The 24,845-nt window shown below is 57.3% G+C and overlaps 1 protein-coding gene across 1 annotated transcript; it reads right to left on the bottom strand.

Annotated features, from left to right (window-relative positions):
* Window positions 1–83: 83 nt before the first annotated feature.
* On the bottom strand, window positions 84–24,468 carry VASH1 (vasohibin 1). The gene is made up of 7 exons (XM_032405650.1): window positions 23,336–24,468; window positions 17,573–17,661; window positions 16,372–16,428; window positions 14,852–14,926; window positions 11,543–11,924; window positions 9,864–9,976; window positions 84–8,969 (listed from the first exon to the last, which is right to left on the bottom strand). The coding sequence occupies exons 1-7, from the start codon at window positions 23,636–23,638 to the stop codon at window positions 8,897–8,899; spliced, it is 1,092 nt and encodes a 363-aa protein (XP_032261541.1). The 5' UTR covers window positions 23,639–24,468; the 3' UTR covers window positions 84–8,896.
* Between the last annotated feature and the right edge of the window lie 377 nt (window positions 24,469–24,845).

Below are 24,845 nucleotides of genomic sequence, written 5' to 3'. Positions count from 1 at the left end.
TATTTGGTTTCAGGCCGTTTCTTGATGGTATCTTCTAACCCAATCTTCTTTCTGCTTTCATGACCTCTGGGCCCAGCCGTCTTGCCAGGCACACACATGTGAGGTGTGCAGCGTGCATGTGTCCTCTCGGGGTGGGACTCCTCTGTACGGCCGTGCCTGCCTCTGACCAGCCCACTTTCCACACCGGGGCTGTCGCCCTCCTGACAGGTCGGGGGCATGACCTGGTAGCTGTGTGCTGCCACGCAGCAGCAGGGGCATGGGCCCTTCTCCGCTTTTATCCCCTGTGTCTCATGAGGCGCTCCTCATGCCACCCAGGGCGTATACTCCTCATCCGGCCGCTGGGAATGAATGGGCCTCCTAGCCTGAAACAGCAGATTCAGGGCTGCACTGCCTGCCGCAGCAGCCTCTGAGCCTCGGACCCAGAGCTCCCACAGCCCTGGCACGCTTTCTCTAGGGCTCGTCCCTTTCCCCAGGCCGCTGTGAGAGAGGTGCCAGTGTGAGCCCCTGTGTGGGGTGAGTGGACTGGAATAAGAGTTTGAGGTTTAAAGGACTAGAAAGAACCTTCAGGAAACTCTTGTCTTACTGGACTCTGCCCCCTGCAGAACTGGGGCAAGGGTGGGAGTCCTGGCAGTGGTGAGAGCAGGCAGGCTGTGCGGCCACTTCAGCTGGGACCCAAGACCTCAGGGACTTGTTCTCTTTCCTCTGCACACCTCCGCAGCTGTCTTCTGTTCCTTTCCTCCCACGACTTTTTACCTCGCTGCTTCCCCCATTCCTGTCCATTTTCTCCTAAAAAAGCCTGATACTTAGGTGGGGCCAAACCCTCTCTGCAGAAGGTGGCCTCGGGCAAGACCTGTCCAAGAACTCGAGGGGGCGGTGCTTTAGGATTTGTTCTGGCCAGCAAGGCCTCAGCTGCTCATTGCCAGGGCTTTTCTTCCTAGCACAGGGCCACCCTGGCCCGTTCGGGGGGCCCCTTGCCCACATGTATCACCTGCATGCCTTAATCTTTCATAGCTGGGGTGCAGCCTGGGTGCTCCTGGGCCGGCAGCTCCTCACACCTCCCTCAACTCAGAACAGCTGCTGGTCTCTGCAGATTAGCCTTGCTGCTGCCCCGCTCGGCCTCCGGAATGGGACTGAAGGGAATGGCGGAGAGGCTAGATTAGGGACAGTTAGCCAGAGGTTCTCTCCCCCTTGTTTTGAAAGCCAAAGACCCCGCCTGAATTCTGCTGCTGTGTTCATGGTTATAAGCTTTCCATACCCAGGTACTGGGGAATTTATCTGTGCGTGTGTATTTTTGAACATTGTATCCTGGGTACTGGGCATGTGCCTGTCTGAGCCCCAGGCCCACCTGTCCACACCCTACCCATCGTTGTGTTTCTCTCTCCCCGGGCACCTCCTGAGATGGTCTCAAGTCAGTGCCCTTTTGGTTTTCAGGACTATGGCCCATCACTGTTCTCTTCTGCCAGGAAATGCAGTTTAAAATGCCTCAAGATGGCAGAGGGCAGGAGTTTTATAGATGATCTTTTTCCTTGTTTTCTTATTTGTTTCTGTTTTGGAAATGAAATGGGGGTTTTAAGTGGTCATTTAAGCTCTCTTTTCCAAATAAAGGTTTAACATTTGCCCCCTACTGCTGATCATTTTGTTAGGATCCTGAAAGGCACGGGGGAGAGAAGGCCTGGAGAGTGAGGTGGGCGAGAGGAAGAGACCGATCTTGGGCTGGGCTCTCAGGTGCTAAAGCTTGACCTGAGAAAGGTATAATGGCCCTGTGATAATTGGCACATGTCCCTGCTGCTCTGAGGCCTGCGAGGAACAGGGCCTGAAGAAGCCTCCTCGCTTGCCTTTTGTTGGGGTCCAGCTCTCTTCTCCCTCCTCACCAAGCTAGAGGACAGCTCCTTCAGCTGCTTTCATTCCCATTCCGTCTGCTGCCACCATATCTTCCCCTGGTCCACATGCATTTCAGGAGAGTCTGAATGGAACGTAGGGTGAGAAGCATTTTCTTGGTCAAAGCTATGGCAGCTGCGTGAGGCATGATGTGCGCGTGGCAGTTGCCTCTTGCTCAGTGCCTATTTCTGATAATCTCTTTTGCATGCTGGAGTCAGAGCTGGACTGTGGGCCATCTGTTGCTGGGAAGGTTTCCCTTCTGGGCCTCATTCTGCTGGTACTTTCGTCTTCCTCCAGTCTCCTTCTGCAGCAGGTCCATGAAGCCCACATGCCCCTGGGAAGCCCTGAAACTAGGTGTGGCTTCCTGCCTTGCCTGAGTAGAATCTCAGACCCCATACCTCTGAATCAGCCTCTGAGAATCTGAATTATTTAAAGTTACCTGGTGCTTCTGTTGAACCACCTGGGTTGGGATTCAGCCGAAAGAAAACAGCCAGAGATAAGGAACACCGCTTGGTCATATTGGCCTGGTCATTTGGTGACTGTGGGTAAGTTCATTCCTTGTTGTGTTTTATATCTTGGTGAAATAGGAATTAAAGTAATAATCTTTTCCACTTGTGAGGAATTTTCCAGATCTGAAATTGTGTCGTTTGGGCTTTGGCAAGCAAGGGATGCTAAGACTTGCAGAGTATCATCGGTAGGCATTGAGGATGGGTAGTTCCCCCCAGCCTGGCTGCGTAGTTTGCCCATGGGCGAGGCATTATTTTGCAGCTCTAAGCTTTGAGGTGTGTCCCCAGAGACCCCTTCCTGGCCTGGAGGGTTTCCTGAGTCACGTGACATTGGCACAGCCTTTTACTAAATTGAAACAGTACTTCCACGTCCATTATCATTTGACAACACTAGGACGTGGCAGTGCAGGTGTTCATATATTACCTCTATTTATATCTGAGGAAACACAATTCCCAAAGAGGTAAATTGAGTATCTCCTTTGCTTTATTCCTTGACACTCCACCCTCCTCAGAACATAGCCTTTCCTGGAGTAGGAGAGACAGGTTCTCTTGTAAGGCAGACCCATGGGGGGTGGCCCTGGGAGAAGGGAAATGACCAACCAGCCTGCTGCTGGCTTTTGTCTTTAAACTTTGTTTTTTCCCCCAGTTCCTGCCCTGGTGTAGCAACTAACCGGAGGGTTGTTGTTTGATTGGTTATGTAATGCACAGTGTGGCCTCTCTTCTCCCAGGAGTCGGAGGCAGCCCCCTCTTGTAGTTTCCACCTGAGGAGAGGGTGGACCTGCGGCCCGACACTTCCAGCCTCATCCTGGTGCGCCTCCCCCCTCCTGAGCAAATGCGCAAAGCAAAACTATTCTAGGCAAGGACCAGCCAGATGAGAGCCTGGTAAGGTCAGCTCTCGCCCCGGTTAGGAGAATGTGAACTGAATGTGTTTCCAAGGCGACTCTGCCTTCGGCCCCATCCCTCCTCAGGTCCTCTGCTGCTGAGGCCGCACACAGCTGTGGAGAGAAGACTGGAGTCTCTACACTTAAATTCTGGGAGGTTTCATCTTTTCCACGACCAAGCCTTTCTTGTTGGGGGTTGGAGGAAATGCATATCCCCAGAGAGCTGTCCCTCCAGCCGACCTGAGGTGGCCCATCTCCACCACCTGCCAAGCCTCAGCAGCTGGTCCCCTCATCCCCTTGGCAAACACTAAGGGTTACCAGGCAGTCCACATCAGGGCCAGTTGTTTTGGTCTTTGCTATGACCACTTTTTCTTGTCACCACTGCCCTCCAGAGTGGTGGTCAAGAGGTCAGATCCTGGCAGATGGGGGTGACAGGGCTTTCAACCTCTTCATGTTCAGGGATCCAAGAAGTGCCACCTGCATCCAAAAGTCCCAACACAAATTACTCGTGTGCCTAAATGAGGCCGGGACATGCTGAGAGCCAGGAAGAAACAGAGCAGCAGGAAATGAGGTAACCCCTCTCCCCCATAAGTTGGGTCCTGATCTTCCCGGAAGTCCACAATGATATTTACGTCTCTGCCAATTCTAAGCAGTGTCCACAATGAGCCTGCTGAACTCATGATGGACTCTGGTCCCAGCACTGACCCAGCCCTCACTTGTACACCAGCGATCCAGGGGCCCCGCTATGAATGAGCCCATGTCACTGAAGTCTACCCGCAGGCCCTTGACTGGGTATTTTAGCTGGACTTGAATGTGTACGTTATGTTGCCTTTGGGTAAAGGTGTACAATCCACATTATTCACAGATTCTGGTTATCTTTACTGAAAGGTCTTTTTTGGGTATCATTTAAATTGGACTTAAATGAGCCTGTAAGTAGCCAAACTGCCTCTCTCTGGATGCTCTATAGTCTAAGACGTTCGTGGATTCCAGCAGGCTGCCTCTCTTCTGAGCTGCCATGCTTTACAACCACACCCCTGAAAGTCAGCGAGTCTTGCTGTTTCGCATAGGACCTTATGAGGATTGACTGGAATAAGGAGGAGGAAATACCCTACCTCTTCTTACAAGTCCAGGTTTTACTCTCAGCTGAATGAAAGGAGAGCAGAGGAAAGAAGGGTACAGGTGAAAACTAAAGCTGTGGGGTCTAAAAGCTATTTCTGTACAAGTCTGGTTGCTACGGTTGGGCTAATCTTAAAGCATGGGAAGGGGCCCAGAGCCGGAGGGAGCAAGGGTGATGGGTGGAACCAGAGATGTTCTCCAAGGCGGTGGCTTTAGCCACCATAGATTCTGTGCTGAGGCTGTGGGTAACTGTGCTGAGCAGGGACTTCAGATCCCTGTTGCTGTGGTTTTCTGAAATAACCTTTCCTCCTAGGGGAATACTCCTTCCTCCTCAGTTCCCGGGGGGCTGCTGGGAACTGGGATGGGAGGAGCAGATGCCGGCCTGCGGGGCTCAGGCTGGCTGTGTGAAGGAGAAGGGTTCATTTCCAGCCAGCAGGAAAGATCTCCCAGGCTAGGATTAACAAGAGCAGAGTGGCTTAGGCAGGCTGAGGGTGATAGTCTGGAACCCCAGAAGTTTCACGACTGCAGGGGCCTCAGGTTTTCCTGTTGGCTGGTTTGGGGCTCCCCTCATTTCTGGTCAGGTTCTTCCTGCAGCCACCGAGGCTGACACTGGTGGGTGGGGTGGGCTCTAGCCCCAGCTCCCAGGGGGAAGGAGACAAGGCTTCCATGTGGTTTCTGCCCAGCCCGTGCAACCGGAGCCGGGGAGCCTTTATTCATTTCAGGAAAAAAGTGAGCACAGCAATGAGAGGGGTGTAAAAGTGAGAGAGGAGGGGCAATACTGACACAGGAAGAGCAGGAAGGACAAAGTCTGGTCCCACAGGCAGCCCAACACAAAGCTTAAGGGAGGGGCGGCCCCCATCACCAGGCCCCTGGGCCAAGCACACCCGAGAGAAAGGGCAACTTGGGACTCAGGAGCACCAGGATGTGGCAAGAGGGTCAACACTGACGGGCTTGCAGCTAGCACCGCAGCAGCCCTGCCTGGCCTGGGGCGGGCCCCTCCCACCCTTCAGCTGGCTTCTCAGCGGGCACGAATGGAGCTTTCTGCGCAGGGCTGCTCCGGCACAAAGAACACAGTATGCCGGCCCAGCTTGCACTCTCCTGTACTCCGAGGCCAGAAGGTGGGCCCTAGGATGTTGGTGCATCGAAGCCAGAAAGCCACCCAGGCAGGAGACCCAGGTGCACACAGACACATGGGCCTCTGGGCACGCTGCTGACCAGAACTGGACCCCATCTCAGAGCCAGAAGGTCAAGTTTGAGATGGAAGGAATGGGGCGTGTGCTGACAGGACCTGAAACCAGACACAGCTGACCTATGGCCCTTTCTGCTCCTTGGAACCCTGGCCCTAGGCTTCATGGCACCCAGGCCAGGGGGCTGCTACCCTCCCCATGTGGCCACGGCCAGGAAGGATGGGGCCTGGCGCCATGGGTGAGGGAACATGACTGCGTGGAGGCCATGGGAGGGAGAGGACTGGCAGGTGGGCGGGAAGGCTCTGAAGCCAGTTTCCCAGTGTTCTGAGCTAGCACTGAGCACAGGGAGCTGGGCTTTGAGGAACAGTCGCTGCCACCCCGACCCACCTTCATTAAGCAGCTTTTTCTGACCTCACCTTGGGGCCTCCAAGGCCAGCAGCGCCCCCCCCCCCCACTGCTGGGGGCAGAGGAGCCCCCACTGAGTGCTGGAAGGCAGTCCTGAGTCAGGAGCCAGGCCCCTGTTCCTCACAGGAAGTGAGATGAGGTGAAACCAGGGATGGTGACTAAGGCCCCAAAGTCCTTGCCTCTGCTCCCCAGAACCTCTGCAGTCAGGCCGGCCCCAGGGAGCAGAGCCCGTGTAAACACGCTCAGGAGGGGAGGAGGGGTTGCTACATATGAGAAAATGTTAAACAGAAATTACAAAGCACCGCTGTATCCTGTGGTGGCCTCCACTGGCCGAGGGCTCAGCGAGGAAAGGGAGTGCGGGGGGCTATCAGCTCAGGGCGATCAGCTCCCTCTTGCAGGCAGCAACAGGGGTGGGCCTCATTCCACTTCCTTCTCCCCAGACGGCTTTGGCAAAGGAGCCTGTGGGTTGAGCAGTTTCCTCCCGTCTCCCTGACCCCAACCCCCTCTCACACGCCTTCCCTCAAGCCCTGGGCTCTACAGGGGTGTCTGAGTCCCCTCTCCTGCTGATGAGTGGCTTGCACGAGGCAACCACAGACCTGGAAAAGGCCTCGTTCCTTTTCAGCTGCACACCTCCCAAAGGGAGCCATCTCTGCCTCAGGCCAATGTGGGGAACGTGGGGAACACCACTCCACTCCCTGAGAACTGGGATGGGATGGGATGGTGAGTCAGGGGTCACAGTGGCCCTTGAATTGACCTGGCTGGGGTACAGTCCAGGTGCAGGTTAGGTGCCTCCCCAGGGCCTGGTGACCCCTGAGGAACCCAAGGGACTGCCCATCTGGCTTCCTGCTGGGCCTGGCTCTGGGCCCAAAGCTGCTGGTGTGAAGAGCTGCCAGCCTCTGGTGCTTCCCTGATGGGCACTCACATTTGCAAAGGCATCCTGTCTCCCTCTTTCCCTCTTTCGCCCCACCCATCTCCCCATCCATCTCCCTAGCAGGCTGGGAGTTGCACAATCTCCACTCCACCCCTGCTGGTGACCGGGTGGGTCTCTGGTCTGCTAGGAGAGTGAGGAAGACAAACATGGGCCCGCTTCAGCGGCGAGCCCGCCCTGGGAAGCCTAGAACTTTCGCGATTTCCACCTCAAAGCATCTCAGTGAACTTCTACCCAGCACCAGCTCTCTCTACTTCAGAGATTACAAACTGGCATTCTCTTTCATTTTGGGTTTTTACATTTTCTGAACTGATTGCCAACATTTAAAGGTCAGGATATTTCACATAAAAATCCAGAGTTCTGGCTTCTGAAAAAAAAAATCAGACAATCTGGCGATGCAGGGCCCCTCTCTGAGCAGAGCTGAGCAGCAGTAGCGCCCACCCAGCCCTGCAGCCCTCCTGTTAATGCCCTGCCTGGCCCTGGGGGCGAGCGAGCTTACCACTCTAGTTCTGATCCTCCCTTCTCCAGGGCCCAGGCCCTGGCTGAATCATAGCCTCTCGGTGAAAAGAACCCTTACCGGTCATCTTATCTAGCTACCCTCCCATAACCTGAATCCTCTCTACAGCTTCCCGACAAGTAGCCATCCAGGCTTTGCTTGGATACTTCCAGCAGCAGAGAACTCACTATTCCCCAAGCAGCCCGATTCTAAACTCTCCCCCACATCCTTTTCTCACGTACACTCCCCAGTTCCCAGGCTCTGCTCCTCCGTGGTGGCCAGCTGCATCCTTGCCCTGCCACCTCCTTGTTGCTTGAGCCTCTAGAACCTTCCCCCAACCCTGCCAACTTCTTTCCACTTCTCACTCGCCTGCCAGGTATCTCACACTTGACAGGCAGACTGTGCAGACTCCAGCTGTTCAGATTCTTCCCTGACAAGCCACACGCCAGAGGCCTGATCGCCACTGGTACCCCCAAACCTAGATGGGCTGCTAAAGGAGGGGAGACAGGCCTGAGGCACAAGCATCCTGATCAGGTCTTCCTTTTCACAGCAAGGACTGAGGTAACGGAAAGGGGGGAGTAGCAGTGCCTCCCCCCAACCCTTGGGGACTGCCAGGGGATAGCCCCAGGCCTGAGTGTCCCACTCTGTCCCCAGCCACGGTTCCTGGACCCACCAGGCCTGCTCAGTCCCTACGGTCACGCTGAACCCAGTGCAGCTCTGGGCCTTTGGCAAAGCCCAGCCCCTCTGCAGGGAGCCCCCCAGCTTCAGCACCAGGCAGAGCTGGACTAAGCAAGGAGACCAGGTAGGGGCCTGCGATCTCTTCCCCCAGTGGTCTGTCCTGGGCTCTCCTCCAGCCCGCAGAGCATTGTCCGGGGGCCACAAGGGCACGAGGGCTCTCCTGGGCCGTGGGCTCTGCTCTTGGGGCAGATGTGGCCTTGTGCCAGGCTCCTGATACTGGCCACACACACCTTTCCCAGGATGATTTCTACCCTGCTTCCCGTTCCCTGGGTCAAGGTTCTGCCAGGGCAGGCAGAACCGGACAAACACCTCCATCCCTCCCCAGACCCCACCCCCATCCTGCCACAGGCTTAGTGGGGCTGGGAGATTTCCCACAGACAGGAGGGACTCAAGTCCCAGAGAGACGCCAGCAGAGCCAGCCACCCCTCCTGGCCCAGCCTCGTGGGACTTAGATCTCCTAAGCACCGGCCTTCTGGCGGTGGGCAGATCCATTAGTTTTTTAAGTTTTCCCCAAACACTTTAAACTTCAGTTATCAGGTTAAAAATTCCAAATAAAATACTAACTGCTTCTTGGCCCAAAGTTAGGGGTCTTGGCCCAGTGGGAGGGGCAGCAGCTTGGGTGGCTGAGCTGAGACAGGCCCTTCCTGCTGCCTCTTGCCCTGCCCCCCATCACCAGCCCCTCCCTCCCCACGAACGAGGCTGGTCCTGGCAGATGGATCCTGGCCCCCAGAAGTGGCGAGGCTGGGGTACTGCCACGTGCCTCACACCCGGATCTGGTACCCATTGAGGTCTGGCATGGCTTTGGGCTCAGAAGGCTTCTTTTCACCCGATGGCCTGCAGGGAAAAGAGAATGGAGAAGGGGTAGGGGTGAGTGGCTTGGTGGGGGCGGGGGGGAACAAACAGCGGCTGCTCCCCGTAGCTCCCCCTCCATTCTTCAAGGTGCCCCAAAGGCAGCAGCGAAGTCCATGTGGGACTGTGTTCCTGGAACCCCGACCTGCCTGTGCTGTCCTGCGTGTGGTCCCGACACTCTCTTACAGGCCCCTGCTCTTTGCTGGAGGCCCCCCACTGCGGCTAGCTGTGACAGCTCAACCCTGTCGCCGCACTGGGAGCCTGTTCCCTACCAAAGCCCCCCGGGGTCGAAGGGAATGACACTGCCCATGGAAGCCTGCTTGTGCCCCTTAATCATCCCGGAGCTTTGGCTCCTGAATGACAATGATATTAACGCAAGAGCCAGACCGCTGGGGAGGAGACAAAGGAGAGGAGGCGGCCTGGTATTTTAATGGGATGTTTCTGCCATCTAGATGGAGGCAAACACCAGACTTGCAGGGGCAAAAGCTAGGTTCAAAGCCGCCCACCAGCTGACATCTGAGGTTAACCTTTCCCAGCAGTGTTCCTGGGAGAACTCATTGTCTGGCAGGAGCCCACCCCTCCCCGCCTCCCTCCCACATAAGCTGCCTCCGACCCTCTGTGTGGGCCCCTTGCTCTGGCACCAGGGCCTCACACGGGGCAGCCAGGGGGCCAGTGAGTGTGGTTTTTGCCCCAGGGAAATGGGACAGCAACCCACCAACCCACATCACCTCCCTCTGGCCAGGGGGGCGGGGGGGGGAGGGGGGCGGCAAAATAGGGAAGGGTGGGAAAAGGGTGAGAAAAACACAGGGATCTAGAAGATGAGAGGGGAAAGCTGCCTTCAGGCTCCCCCAGGCACGACCCCATCACCCCATCCCTCACCGCCTTTCGCTGCGGCTGTTCCGGCGGTGGGGGCTGGACTGGCCCCGCTGCGGGGAGGAAACATCCTTCTTCCGGTCCTTGGTCGGGGAGGGAGGGCCGGTCCCTTTGCCAATCTTGGTGTGGAGGAAGAAACAAAGACACCCTTAGGGCTTTTCCCCAGAGCCCCTCCCGCCCTGAGGCTGCCCTGTTCCCAGGGTCATCCCAAACCCGTTTCCTAGGAACTAAAGCTGCCGGAGCAAGGGTTCCTCAGCCGGGCAGCCTGCATCACGGGGAAGCCGCTGAGCTCTGTGAGCCCGTAAGAAGCCCTTGAGAACAGGGCCATTACCCATACCACGTGAATGCCACAGCTGGGGAAGCAGCCTACGTCTGCGTTCTGGGTTGGGATCCTACCAGTCCCAAGGGGGACACTGGTAATCTTGAGCCAAGTAGAAGCTCAGACTGGCAGCTATGTATGATTAAGCAAACATGAGAAAAGCAAATGAAACATCTTTTATATGTCATGATCAGCTTGACCTGAATTTTCAAAACATGGGGTATACGGTGGGGGTGCCGGAGAGGGGCAAATAACGTGGGGATCCTTAGCACCATACAGATTGGGAATCACAGTGCTAAAGAATAGGTAACTCTTGGCTCCAATTCTGGGTCTAACCTGCTCCCTTGAAGACCCCGTACGACCCCAGCAGCCGGAGCCAGGGCAACTGGTGTACGCAGGGGAGGGCCAGCCCCCCAGAGCCGCGCAGGGTCACTGCACAGGGAAGGTGCTGTCACTGCAAAAGGTCGTGCGTGGGGCCTGGCAAGGCAGGGCAGCCGAGCTCGGACCGGCCCTGCTGGGGCACTGCCGGCACCTGTGACATGCCCGTGTCCCCCATCTCGAGACTGAGCGAGCGCCTGTCCGAGCTCCTCATCGCCCGTGAGCAAGCGCCTGGGCTCCTTGTACCTGTTTCCTGCCCTGAAAATAGAGCTCCTCCCTGCCACCAGCTGCCTCCTGGGCTCATAGTGACTGACCAGTGGGGAAGGGCTGAGCACCCAGGAGGGGCCAGGCACCAGGGGAGGCTCCCCAGTCCCAGGGGCACCCAAAGAGAGGCCAAGATTCTGCCCACTGTAAGGCTGGGGGTGGGCAAGCTTCTCAGCAGCTCAGCCCACCTGCTAGGGTACAACAGCCCCTCGCCCTCCTGCTCATTGCAGGTGGGCAAGAGGGAGAAGGAACCACCACCCTCTTCGTCTTCCCATGGTATGCCTTCCTTCTTGTTTCTGACTTCCTCCTGGTCCTCTACTGAATGCAGGGTTTGGGAGGTCAAGGGTCAGGATATGCAGGACTGACGGAGGCTCCTTGCACCTGGCCCTACCTTTCCCTCCAGACAGCCCCTCATTTTCCAACCAAGGGCTCCACCAGAGAGGGTCGCACCCCTGCGCTTCTCCCCGGGGTGGCAGACTCGCCCTCCACCCACACCCAGCTCACCTGCTGCTTCCTTCCAGAGCCTTCCCTGGCCTGCCCGCCTGAGGGGACCCGGAGGCAAGCCCCGCCCCGCCGCGGAGACTCTTCACCCCCATCACCTCCCTTGAGCCTCGCTCCACCTCTGCTGGGGTGGGGGCCAAGGTGAGGGGGCCGGGTGGCGCTCCCCCGAGAAGTGGCGCACTAGGAAGCGGCGGCCGGGCCCAGGGTGGGCGGCCGCACTGACCTTGAGCCGCATGTCGCGGGCGTGGCGCTCCAGCTCCTTGCGGAAGTCCTCGCGGCCCAGCCTCTCCACGTCCAGCACGGAGTGCTTCCACTCGATCTGCTCCACGCTGTGCGGGTCGTGGGACACGCACTGGCCCAGCTTCACCTTCTTCAGCACGTGCCAGCAGCGGCCGTAGGCGGCCTCGTAGTCCAGCACGAGCTCGCTGAGCGTGCGGAAGGCGGGCGGCTTGTACATCAGGTCCTCGCGCCGGCTCATGCCCAGCGCCCCGTAGCGGCCGCCGAAGTTCACCCCCAACACGATGTGGCGGAAGTAGTTCCCTGAGAAGTAGGTCTTGAAGCTGATGGGGAAGCGCTCCAGGGTGGGCATGCTGTTGGTGAGGTAACTGGGCCCGCCGGCCTGGCTAAGGAAACGGCCGGCAGAGGCGCAGGGGGGACCCCCCCCCCCCCCCCCGCTCCCGAGGGCCGACTCCCAGCCGGCCCCACCCGCATCCCGTCCTCCCGCCTGGAGCCTGGCATGCAGTAGGTGCTCAATAAAGTAACCTGTAGGGTCAGGGCTCTCAGTCATTCGCGGCCGCTGCGGGGATGTCAAGCAGGGCTGGGGAACTATTAATAGCTAACCGTGAGTTCCCCGCTGCAAACTGCAGGGCTTTCCAGAAGCCCTCGTGGCTGGAGGAGGGACGAGAGAGGCCCGCCGCCCGCAGCCCTGACTCCCACCCTCCCTCCCTCCTTCTGTCCCCTCACCCGCCCCCCACTCGCTCGCAGACACGTGCTGTCACGTTCTCTCTCTCTCACGCATACACTTCCTCCCAGATGCACAGGCAGTTCTGTTCGCTTTCTCGCACTGCTGCCCCCCAGTGCACAGCCGCGCTTGGCCACTGCCCCTCACACCCGGCCAAGCTCCCCGGGCCCGGGAGGCCCACACGGCCTGGGCCGCCTGCCGGCTCCGACCTCTCACGCCGCCTGCCGCGCTCCTTCGGTCTCTCCGTCCTGGAGTTCCCACCCAGGACCTTCTGCACCAGCTCTTCCCTTTCACCAGGGGGCCGTCCGTGTCCACCTTAGCCGGCCCCTCTCACGCCCCAGGCTCAGCCGTCACAGCTGACCTCCCCTTCTAATGCAACTCGGCTCTCCTGCTTCTTTCCTCCCTGACACGCTCACCACAAACTGCAACAGTTTTACTTATTTCTTTGTCCGCTTGCTTATTTTTGTGTCCCCTGCCAGAACGCAAACTTCTGAGAGCAGGGACCTTGTCTGACCACGTTCCTTGATGCCTGTCTGGGGCTCAGCCCAGAGCCAGGCACCTAAGAGTTACTCAGTGAACTGTCCTTGAACACACGCGTAGAAGGGGATGAACAGATCAGAGCTTGGAGCAGATACCCTGAACAGGCACTGCGCCAAGTGTCCTCTACGCAGTGACTTGTTCAGCTGTCCTAACAACCTTGCGCGACAGGCACGACCAGCGGGCCCTTTGGCAGAGGAGGACCCAAGGCTCAGAGATGTTAAGGGACTTGCTTGGGGTCACACAGCCAGTAAGCTGCAGAGCTAGGATTCAGGTCCAGGTCAGCCTGCCCCCGAAGTCTGTGCTTTGGGTCGCTAGGGTACTTACTGAGCCCGACTCCTTGCAAGTGCCTGAGGACACAGAGATGAACAGGGCACACGCTCAGGGCTCAGCAAGGAACGGCACAGGAGAAAACTCGGTACAGCGTCCGCTGTGTGTGCAGCAAATAAGGGGGCTGTGGCAGTTCTGTGGGGACCACGGGGAGGGGCCCCAGCCCAGATGGGAGCGGCTCTTGTCATCTCCCTGTCCAGCAGTCCCCAGGTAACCTCTGAAAGGCCTGTGGGACCACGTGATCCTGCCTGGGCCAGCTTCAGGTGAGCTCTGCGGGGAGGAAGCAGAGTGTCCCCCCTCCCTCCTGCAGTGTGGGCAGGAGCCTCCACCTGTGTGTGTAGCCCCTGAAGAAGAGAGTGTGGGCTCCTGAAGGCGACACCGACAGCGGCCTCAAGTTCGCGGGCTGGCCTCAGGCACATCCCCGCCAAGAACCCTTTGGACAGGGCCAGGCTTCTCAGGCTCCATGGAGGTGGGCCTGCCTCTCAGCAAACCACCGCCACAGTGGAGTTAGCTCTTGGGGCCTCTGCGGGAGGGGGACTGAGGAGGCAGCCCTGTGGTCTCTGTGTATAATTTCAGGTAGGTATGTCCATGAGGGGTGAGGGGAGTGCCCCCTTGGATCACGGTCCTCCTGGAGAAGCTGAGCTCCTGGCCTGACCATCACGTTCTCGTCCCCGATCTGTCCCAGGTCTGTTCGGCAGCTTGCCCCCTGCCCTCTCTGCAGCACTGAGCCAGGCACCTATACTGGGGGGTGGGGGGCAGACGGAATACTTAAGAGCTGGGAGGTACTATGGGAAGCGGGAGATGGGAGGGGTGGGCAGAGATGAATCAAGACTGGCCTTGGACTGGTAAGACTGAGTGACGGGCACATGGGAGTCACTGTATTATTCTGTGTGTACAAGCCTAACATTCTGTCGTGAAACAAAAGGCTATAGCTAAGGCACAGACGAGTCAGAACAGAGAACAGGCCATAAACACCTGTCTGCCTCCTGCTCTGACTTGGGGCTGATCTGTCCCACCTCGCTACCCTGGTGGCCCAGCTATAGGCCTCAGTTCTGCCCATTGGATGGGGGGTGACCAGAAACTCTGCTTTGTTAAAGAGGCAGTTTTGTTTCAAAGACCCCATTCATCATTTCCACAAATCAATGGGTCCTGGAGATGCCAACGTTTGGGCATTTAAATGGCTTCTCCCAGACTGTCTGCTTCTCCGAAATGGCACGACAGCCTTTGTGAGACAATATGCCCTGATTTGGGGGTTCAGAGAACACAGTCACTGTGTCTACACGACTCAAAAAAGATCCGCCTAAGGGCGCCTGGGGGGCTCAGTCAGTTAAGCATCTGCCTTCTGCTCAGGTCATGATCCCAGGAAGGGATAGAGCCTGGTGTTGGGGCCCCTGCTCAGCGGGGAGCCTGTTTCTCCCTCTGCCCCTGCCCCTCCCCACTGCTCATGCGCTCTCTCTCTCTCTCTCGCTCTCACTCTCAAATAAATAAAATCTTAAAAAAAAGATCTGCCTAAAAAGCCTGGAAAGTTAGCAACTGAGGTGCTGGGGACTGAGTCTGCCAAGAGCTCTTTCACTTTGGGACCAAGTTCATGACTGCTGGGAGGACCTTGGAGCTCATTCAGCCCTCCCTTTCCAGAGGAGAAAGCTGGAGCCCAGAGAGGGTGAGCCCACCTGCCCCCGGTCTCCAAGGGCCAAGGAAGGATACATTCCCAGGATCACGGCTTCCAGGCATTTGATTGGCAGAGCCTCTTTGGTCATTTCCTTGGCCAGGTCCATCAGCCTGGGGGAAGGGAGGCAGAACCATGAGGACACAGCCTCCAGGCCCTTCCAGTGGGGCAGGGTCAGCAGGAGGGAGCAGGTGGTCTAGAAGTGCCCCCTCCCTTCCAGCTCAGGGCCAGCACCCCCCTGACCCCTACCAATCTGTCCTGAGCCTGAATGGTGGGAAAAGAGGCGGGGGGGGGGCGGGGCATGCCCTGGAAGGCAGGTCTTGGACACCCACGGGGCTGGGGGCCTTCTATGAAGACGGTGTTGCGGGGGCCAGTGGGAAAGCCTGCCAAGGATGCTGGGGACCCTGGCAGTGCTCTTGTCCCTTTCGGAGCACAGTGAACATCCCTGACTCAACCATGGCTTCTCCAAAGAGCTTGTAATTAATTACAACTGCTCCCCCCGCAGCTGGCTGGCTGCCTGGGGCCTAGACACAGGCTCTCAGGCAGTTAGCTGCCCAGCGACAACCCAGCCTGTTCCTGAACTTGCAATTCAGGCCACTTTGAGACAGCCTATCCCCGAGGCCTGGTTCCTTCCTCCTCATCAGATGCTGCTCCCAGGCCTGAGAACGCAGCCTGGCCACTGGCTCTGCCCAGGAAGGTGCTGGATTCCTCCATTGCACTGAGGCTGGAGCAGGGCCCCCAGCACCCAGCAGCCGCAGGACGGTGAGAGCAAAGCTTCTCGGCTAGAGAGGCTGGATTCAACCCAGGGCTTTCGAGAAGGGGTAATTAAGCCATTGAGCAAGCAGACCATGTAAGTATTTTTCATAAGAAAGCAAACATGGACAGGTCGTGTGTGGAGAAAGATGTAAAATTCACATTAATTTTTAAAACACAGGGTTTTAAACTTTGGGCTGAGCCCCCAGACCCAGCAGTGGCATTCACCCTCCACTCTCCTCTGCCTCTGGGGCTTCTTTGGGGTGAAGCCTGCCAGGGGTCTACAGGGGCTGGCGGAATGGGAAGTGAGAGATGCAGTGTTCTCTCCTGCGGGGTCCCTGTTTTGCAGACACTGGGCCTTGTACTAAGTGACTAGAAGAGTGTCCAATAAGGCAAATGGGGCAGCAGACAGGTCCCCTGCAATGGGGAATATGCGGGCAGCTTCAGGGACCGGAGAGAGTGGGAGGCTTGGCTCTCTCCTGCTAGGCTCATCAATTAAAAAAAAAAAGAGAGAGAGATGAGGCTAGACATCTACCTGGGACACCCTCTGTCATCACCAAGGCAGGCTGGGGGGCTGCCCATCACTCTCCCAGCTCAGCATGGATGTTCCATCAAGGGAGCCCTGAATATTCATCTTGGGCAAGAGTTCCCCCTTTAGGACAACCTAAGAGCCCCATGGTGGTACTTGCCCCCACTGGCTGGCTCCCCTGGGAAGTGTCCCTGTCTGCCTCTCCCCAGGTGCTCCAACCTGGCTGGGGGCACTGTTAGCCTGGGTGCAGAGAGACAGGGTGCTCCCCAAACTTACCCTGTCAGAGGTCTGCTCTTCTTAATTTCAAAGAACTGTGTCCCTGTGTGATTGTACCTGCGGGTGCCAGTTAAGGGCTTCCTAGCTGGGTCTGGAAGTGCTGCGTCCCTCTGCCCCCACCCATCCGCCAGACCCCGGGCCCAGCACTCCCGGGGTGCAGACTCGGTAAGAACCCCACAGAGTGCTGCCACAAGGCACTCGAGACTGGAACACCAGAAAGGAGAGGCCAGCACAGCTCTCCCCTCCAGGCTGTGAGCTGTGGAGCGGGCAGCCAGGCCGGCCAGGGCTGGGAGAGACAGAGCGGACAGCTCTCGGCAGCACGTCGTTTTCCAACCAGCCGAGAAGCAATGTGCATGGACAGGAGGCTGGAGCTGGGGAGCTGCATCCAGCGCAGCTAAACTACCAGGTGCTGCTCCTGAGCCAACCGCCTTCCCCAGTTCGGGCCACAACGTCCCCACTGGGACAATGGAAGGGCTGGACCTGATTTCCGGTAATGAGTCTTGTCTTTTCTCCTGCTCAGGCCCCATGCCTGGTCCTTCCATCCCTGTCACATCTACAGCTGGAAGGGCCTAGCGAGAGGACTCAGGACACACAGCTCTGGGCAGGCACAGGGGGTGCAGAGGCCCAGAGCAGGGATACTGGGGAATCGGGCTTAAGGGGGGTCAGGTCTTTCCATGCGAGGCAGCTGGCCTCCTACAAGGGAAGAAAGAGGCAGAGAACTAGGAGAACGTTCCAAGATGTAGAAGTTACTTCCTGGAGTGTAAAATCCTTTTTCTCCTCCACCTGCCTCCCCCCTATCCCTTTCAAACAGCTGTTAAACAGCCCCAAGGGAGCTCCCCCTCTCTCCTGCTGGGTCTGGATGGACAGCAGAGGAGGAGGTCTGGGCTGGGGGACCCAGGCTTGACAATCTCACCAGCGGGCCCCTCAGGAGACATTTACCCTGTCACACGGAGGACAAGGAAGTGGGTGGCAGAGAGGCCCGCGTGGGGCGGGCACTTGTCCAAGAAAACCCTCCCCCGGCCAGGCCCTGCTAGCACACTCGAGGGCCACAGAGATGCGCTGTGAACAGCGCTCTTGGGCCTTGTGGAACTGGGCCGCTCTGCTGATGCCTCTCCAGCCCCATCTGGAGATGGGCCCCCCTTGGTCTTTGGACCAGCAGGCCAGCCAGATGGTGGCCATGACCCCGAACCTGGAAGGATACTGCAGCTCCCTGATGTAGCGCTGCACGGCTTCCAGGCGCTCAGGGACAGGCGTAGAGGACTGGAACGTAGGCACACTCGGTATGGGAATCTAGGGGCGGAGAAAGAGCTCTGGTCATAAGAGGGAGGCTCACCCTGGAGCTTCCACCCACCCGACACCCAGGATTCTCCCCCAGAGAAGCCGCTGCCTGAAGGCCTCCCCCTTCCCTCCTGTCCTGACCCTCTGTCCTCGGCAACTGCTCCCAGAGGTTCTGGTCAGGCCCCCCACCAAGGCCATTTCTCTCCCTCCTGGCACTCGACAGCATTCCTAATTTGGAGCTTATGTTGATGTTTCGATTTTATGCTTCTTCCATAATTTTAGAAAAACACAGGTTGGCTCACCAGCTGTTTTGAATCTTAAATATCCATTAACTTCCTGGCTCAACAAGAATGTCAGTATTGGGGTTAATTTCATTTGCGTTCTGGGTTTGCTCTGGTTCAAGTGTTGGATCAAAATGGATCTACCCGGTGTCCCCTTCCCCCCAGGGCCCTGCCTGGGCTGGGGGAGTGCTCCTTCCATGAGGGTGAATGCACCCCAGTATCACAGAGCGTGGGAAGGCACAGGCTTTCCACCTGCAGCCCGAACTGCTGAGGAGTCGGTCAGTGGTCACTGGCTGGAGAAACAGGTTTTGGGACAGGCCTTGCCGGGGATCTATTTGCCATGGCCTAGCCACTTTGGAGGGGTTTCGTGGAGGCACGGGAGTCCCCTTCTCAGGCCAGGGGTCCTGAATTCTAGCAGTTGGCTGCAACAAGTCAGTGAGGCTGAGGTGGCCAAGCGGAGCACCAGCTAGGGTTCTCTGGGGTTACAAAACAGACTTCTTTAGGTAGAAGAACCGGACTTCCAGGAACAAGGCCCACCTGTCTGGGCTCCCCCTCGGCCACCAGGACATCTTGCTGGGAGGTGGCCTCAGGCTCCTCACAGAGAGGTCTCCCCCCCCCCCCCTGAGGTCCCCCCCCCCCCCCCCCCCCCCCCCCACCGCCAGCCCACATGGAGCCCATCCAGCAGGGCTGGGGCTGCTGAGAGTCTCAGGCTGCATGGATAGGGGTATGTGTGAGCCAAAGGGTAAAGCAGGAGCTCTGTCTGTATGACCTTGGGGTAGGGCTCGGGTGGGAGAGGTTCTCCCTGTCGTGAGATACTGAGCCCACAGGGCACAGCCTTTTAAATGACAGGGCTACCATGTCTGGGGCTCTAATGTGGAGGGAGGTGACACACCAGTGATCACTGTACACTCACATGTGGGTGCCACTGCTAACAGGGAGACAAAGGACAGGCTCAGACAGACCCCTACTCACGCTGAAGGGTGAAGATGCAGGAGGGAAGGCCCGGTTGGGAGAGTCCAGAGCAAGAGCTCTGTGTGAACTTCCTCTCTTCCTTGCTGGTCCCCTCCTTCCTGTCTGGGCAGTCCTGAGCAGCGGACACCTCTCTCTGGAGGAAGCTATTTCCCCTTTCACATCACACTGCGGCCCAAACTGACGCAGCCACGTACAGTCACCAGGGGGATAAAAGTCCCAGGATTGGGGGGAGGGGCGCTCTTCCACTTCCTGCTTGACCACCGTGGGCCAGATGAGTTCCAGAACTCTCTGAGGGCCTGGCCTAGCCTTCCCCGTGTAGGGATATGGGGTGAGGGGGAGGGGAGAGAGGAATTGGAAAAATTCCCTCGCAATGTGCTGTGAACAGCATGGCGCCTGACCTCCTCAGGTGGAAGGTCCCTGAGAGGCAAAGTGGGTCGTCCCCTTCTCGAGTGAGGCCATCCAGGGACTTCCAGGAGCTTTGGATAGAGACTGAAAATATGTCCTCCTTTGAGACACTCCAGACAAGGAGGGAGCTCCAGTCAGAGGGTCCTTCACGGACACTTACCAGAGCCAGCCTTGGGTCAGGGCATCGCCTGCCATCCAGAGAACCTAGGGATTGATTACTCTGGGAGAAGGCAAGGACTCTAAGAGAGGCAAAAAAAAAAAAAAGATGTGGGATTCGCAAGTGGGGCCTCAAAGGCCCCCACCACTGAGGCTTAGCTGGAAGGAGCTGCCTGGCCAGCTGCATGACTCATGTTATGTGTGTTAACCAGTGCACAGTGCCGACGCTGTTCTTCTGAACGTCCACGTACACACTCATTCGCTCAAAGACAAATACGCAGGATTCTGTACATCCAAATGGCCAGGCCCGCTTTAGGACTGGTAGCCTGGATTTGCCCCCTGACCCCCAGCTACAAACCAGGAGCCAGGAAGTGTCAAGGGGTAGTTAAGTGGGGTACGTGGCAGTAAGTGGTATCTACTACCCAGATCTCTTCGGGGACAGCTCCTCCTCCACTACCAAGGCCAAGGGTTACCCTTGGTCCACGACCCCCTGAAGTCCTGAACTCTACTAAGACAGTCTCCCTGGTGGAGTCCATTTCAACCGGCACAACAAGGAGGCTTTTCGGGGAGGTGGATCAGCCCGCAGCTGAAGGTGGGGGAAAGAGGCAGGACAGCCTGGAGGTTGATAGAGCCGGTCAGAACCAGACCATCTCAATCCAAATCCCAGCTCTGCCATTTACTGTCTGGCATCAAGTTCCTGAAGGTCTCTCTGTGCCTCAGATGCCTCATTTGTGAAATGGGCACCGTAACAGACCCAACCTCACAGCATAAAGGAGGTGCTACACGTCGAGGCCTTAGAACAGGGACTGGCACAGGGCAAAGGTTCGATTCCTGCTCAGCGTCACTACAGTGTGGGCCAAGGCGGCTGGTCAGCGTGTGCGGATGCCGGCACATTGAGGAGATGTCCAATTCCCATTCTGCAGGAGCTCTGTGGCCAGAGCCACCGTAAGAAGACCAGCAGCAGCTGGTCTGGGAGAAGTGGCCCCTGAGCTTTTAAAGGTGGTGGCAGCTTGGAACATCAAGGAGAGATTCTTATGAAAGGACACGAACTGTTCCCGGACCTGAGATCCTTTTGGAAGCAGGCTGCCCTTCAACGAACTGTATCATCCTCTAAAGGATGCTCCCCCAAAGCACCTGGGGCGTGGCCGCCGCACCTTCAGGCCTTGCTCCATTTGCTGGGCACACATTATGTGCTCCCCTGGTTTCACATGCTTGACTTCATCAATCCCTCCCCAAATCCCTCGGACACTGGTGTTGCTACTATCCCCATTTTACAGCTGAGGACACTGAGGCACAAGGAGGTTGCATGCCTTCCTCACACAAAAACAATTATGAGAGAATCAGGATTTGAATATGCTAGATTCTTCTGCCGAGCTCTTTGTATCACACTACACTACAGGGCTCCCAGGCTGAGCCCCGGGCAGGGGCCGGGCAGGTAGCACAAAGGGGGAAGGCAGGCGGGGAGGGCGTGGCGGGGACTGTGGCCCGTTGGGAGAGAGGGAACGACTCCTCAGCTCCAGCAGCCAGCTGCTATGTGGGATCACAGATTCTCTGTTCCCGGATCTTCTCATTTTCTGAAAAGATGCCCACAATCTGGATCTTTATGTGAAATCTCCCAATTTTACATTTTGGCTCTAGTGATCTTTTAAAACAGTATACCAACCCAACAAAACAGCTCTCGGGACCGCCATGATGTGACCTCTGCAGAGAATGCCTCCAAGGGCACGGCCACCCAGGAGGGGCCAGCCCAGGGCTTGGTCGTCTCTGCTGCTGGCACTCTGGGATCCCACCACCGGTGCCTCCCAGACTCTAGGGCTCCTTTCTATTCTGGGCTAAGGTCCAAGAGGAATCCCATAGAGATGTCCAGCTTCTCTATCTGTGACCTTTGTCCCATGGTTTAAGGAGGGAGAGTTCGGAATTTTTCCAGTCTGCTCACAAGACCCCTTCCACTCCACCAGACTGTCAGTCATGACATCCCCTCCACACCCAACCAAGAGCTTCATTTTTCATGGGTGTCCTTCCTAGACGTGAAGGTTGAAGATGACAGGATGACATTACAGACCAGTCGCTAATGAGTTGGCAGATTTTTTTTAGTCTTGGGGAGTGGTGACAGTTTTGCAGGGAACCATTCACACTCTCCCACAGCCCGATTCAGACATAAGCAAGGTGCTGGAGAGCTGTCTGCTAACCCCCAACTCGCTGCTGTTTGGGAGAAGCGTGGGGCTCTGGCCCTCTTGGCGCCGACACCGTGTGAAACCTAGCCTCCCCTCCTGACGGAAGATGTGAAGAGAGGTAACAAACCTCCAGTAACAACTACGGGCTTTGACACGTAGTCTCTCACTGAATTTTCCCCACACTCCACTCCATCGCACAGGTGAGAAAACTGGCTCAAATAGGTCGAGGGCTTGCTTGAGTTCACACAGAGAGGCGGGCAATCAAAACCATCATCCGTATCCTTTGACGCAATGCTTCCTTTCCAGGAATTTATGCCAAGGAAATAATCAGAGACGGATCCCCAAATGTATGTCTTAGAATGTTCGCTACCGTGTTCATCTTAAGAATAAAATATTAGAAATAATGTCCAATCATAAGGGATTAGCTTCACAAGTTCCAAGTTTCTACATAGGGCAATTATGTAGCCATGCAAAATCAATCCGTATTTTATTTCCCCAGGAAATATTAGGCCATTGCTCAACCTTCAACCTCTGAATTCCCTTTTCCCGGAAGACAGTTTCTGATGGCTCCACCAATAACTTGGTAAAAATGAAACAAAACAGGCTGTGTCCATGTCTATTCCACATGAAGGGCCGTTGTCTCTGGTCCCCTTCTCACCTGAGCAGGCACGACTAAGCACTGGGCTCTGATCTTTGCCCCAAGCGCTTTTCTTTGGGCATTTCTGCATCGGGGAGAGTGTTTCCTTAGTCTCAACCATATTGCTAAAATACCCCAAAAATTATGCATGCGAAAACTTCAAGCACTTTCATCCAGCAAACACACACCAGTGCCTGCCTGTCCTGTGCGAGGCACACAGAAGGCCCTGGAAAGGCAAAGATGAATGAGACACAGCCTCAGCCTTCATGGGGGACGCAACCAAAGGACAGCCATCATGGAGCCAGCCCTACACGGAAAGATGATTTAACTTTACTCCTCTCCACAGGCCCTTTTCATACTGCCCCGCATCTTGCATCCAGCAGAGCAGAGGACGTGGAACCCGAAGACCTGTGGTTGAGTCCTGGCTCTATGGCAACTTATTGGCTGTGGGACCCTGGGGTCCTACCTGAGTTTCCATCTGTAAAATGGGACCCCAAGCCCCGCTTGTTCTGCAAGGCTGTCTGAGAACTCAGTGGGATGAGGCATGAAAATATTTTCTCTACACTTGAAGCCCTGTGTCCTCCTTAGTCTTTCATTACCTCTCTGCCCACAGTTCATTGGCTTAGCAAATAAGATGTAAGCCACGCTGGTGTAGTCGTTAGTTAATCCACTGCCCTGCCCACAAAACATGGGTATTTAAAAAGAGATGGAAGAGGGGGCGCTTGGCTGGCTCAGTCAGAAGAGCATGAGACTCTTGATCTCTGGGTCATGAGTTCAAGCCCCACTGGTGTGTAGAGATTACTTAAGTAAATAAACTTAAAAAAATAAATAAAAAGAGATGGAGGAGCACCTACTGGAAACAGGGTATGTGGACCTCACAGAACCTCAGTGGCAATTGAGAGAAAATTCTTCTGGACAGGTACAACCTGTCTGTATTTTTAAAGTGTTACCATGCCAGTGGTCCCCTAGCCCACCAAGGAAGGTGTGGTTTTGTTCTCCCAGCCCCAACATCACTAAAACCCTGAATACCCCCCCAATCCACACACATACACATCCCTCACCTTGGGCAGGTCTGTGGCCCCACGGATCCGCTGGGCCACCTTCTCTCCATCGGGGTGGATCTTGGCCACGTGCTTCCACATCCTTTCCCAGGTGGCCTCGTCCACAGGCAGCCCACCCCGGTTGACAAAGAAGGGGATGCCTCCATCTCGCAGGTCCTCTTCCCCTTCCTCTTCTGGCTCATCATCTCTCTGGGCTGAGGCCCCTTCGCTGGTCTCCAGACGTCTGACCCCAGAGGGGGCGGCAGCGACAGTGGGGGCAGCACCACCGCTGCCACCCCCGGCCACCTTCTTCCCCCCTGGCATCCCCGAATCTTTGACGGGGGTGGGAGTATGTATCAGGAGGCAGAAAAAAAATAGGTGGCTCACAGGAGGCCTCCCACACACCAGCTGCAGAGATAACACATGGCCAAACAGAGTGCAAGGCGCCTTTAAGAAACCAGGGCGTGGCTCCTGTACAATAAAATACTACTCCATAAGAAGAAGAAAAAAAAAAAAAATCAGTGCCTCAACGTGAAGTAGGGGGTAGAGAGGTGGTTGTCCGGGGTCAGCCTTAGAGGCTTTGTTCTTTTTGTGAAACTGGATAAAGAGAACACACCCCAAGTTGGCAGCCTTCACAAAGCTCCCCCATTTGACAGCGAGAACAATGACGGCAGCAGTCTGGGCTTGCAGAAAGGAGAAAAGTCGGAGGGAAACTGAGGCCAGACAGCTCCGACCTGCAGCCACAGAGGGTCAAGGCACCGGTGCCCAGGCCGACCGGGCGCCCCAAGTCCCAGTTCTGGAGAAAACAGATTCCTCTCCAAAATATCGCACGCTCACGCCGGCGTGCGCTCCGGGGGGTACCGAGGCGACTCCCGGCCGCATTAGCTCGGAGCCGGGACCCCCGGACCGGAGGGTGGCGAGGGGCCGCGATTTCTTCGACGCGACGAGCCTGGGAGCCGAGACTCGCAGCTGGCGGGGCGCGGGGAAGCGGCGCGCGCCGACGCGCTCATTCCACGCCCGCGGCCAACTCCCCGCACAAAGTGGGCTTTGTCTCGGCCCCCGTCCCCTCGCCCCCGGGAAACAGCAGCGCAGCTCTCAGAAGGGGGAAGGGCGCGGCTGGGAGCGCGAAGGCCCCGCCGGTCCCCAGCCCGGCGCGTCTCAGCGGGCGGACAGCGGGCACCCGGCGCCGCGCAGCGCCGGCCGAGCCATCGTGGGGCGCGGGTCCCGCTCCCGGGCCCGGGGCTCAGCGGGGCCGACTCGGGCGGCGCGCAGGGGCCAGGCTGAGGTCACCGAGCGGCGGGCTCCGGCCGCGCGGTCGCAGCCTCGGAGTGGCTGCGGCATGGGCGGTGGCGCGGCCGGGCCGGGCGAAGGATGCTCCGCGGCGGTCCGCTCGCGCTCCCGCTGCCCGGGCTGAGCGGGGCGGGGAGGGCTCGAGGCTCGCGCAGCCACAGCCCGCGGATGGAGCTGAAGCCGAGTGACAAAGCCCCGGCGAGCGCGGGCTGCGCTAGTCCCGGGAGAGCAGCCGGCCGAG

The sequence above is a fragment of the Phoca vitulina genome, unplaced genomic scaffold, assembly GCF_004348235.1.
Source record: "Phoca vitulina isolate PV1807 unplaced genomic scaffold, GSC_HSeal_1.0 scaffold7, whole genome shotgun sequence".
In the NCBI taxonomy this organism is placed as follows: domain Eukaryota; kingdom Metazoa; phylum Chordata; class Mammalia; order Carnivora; family Phocidae; genus Phoca; species Phoca vitulina.
The sequence above is the reverse complement of the archived record's forward strand: the minus strand, read 5'-3'. Positions and strand labels throughout refer to the sequence as shown.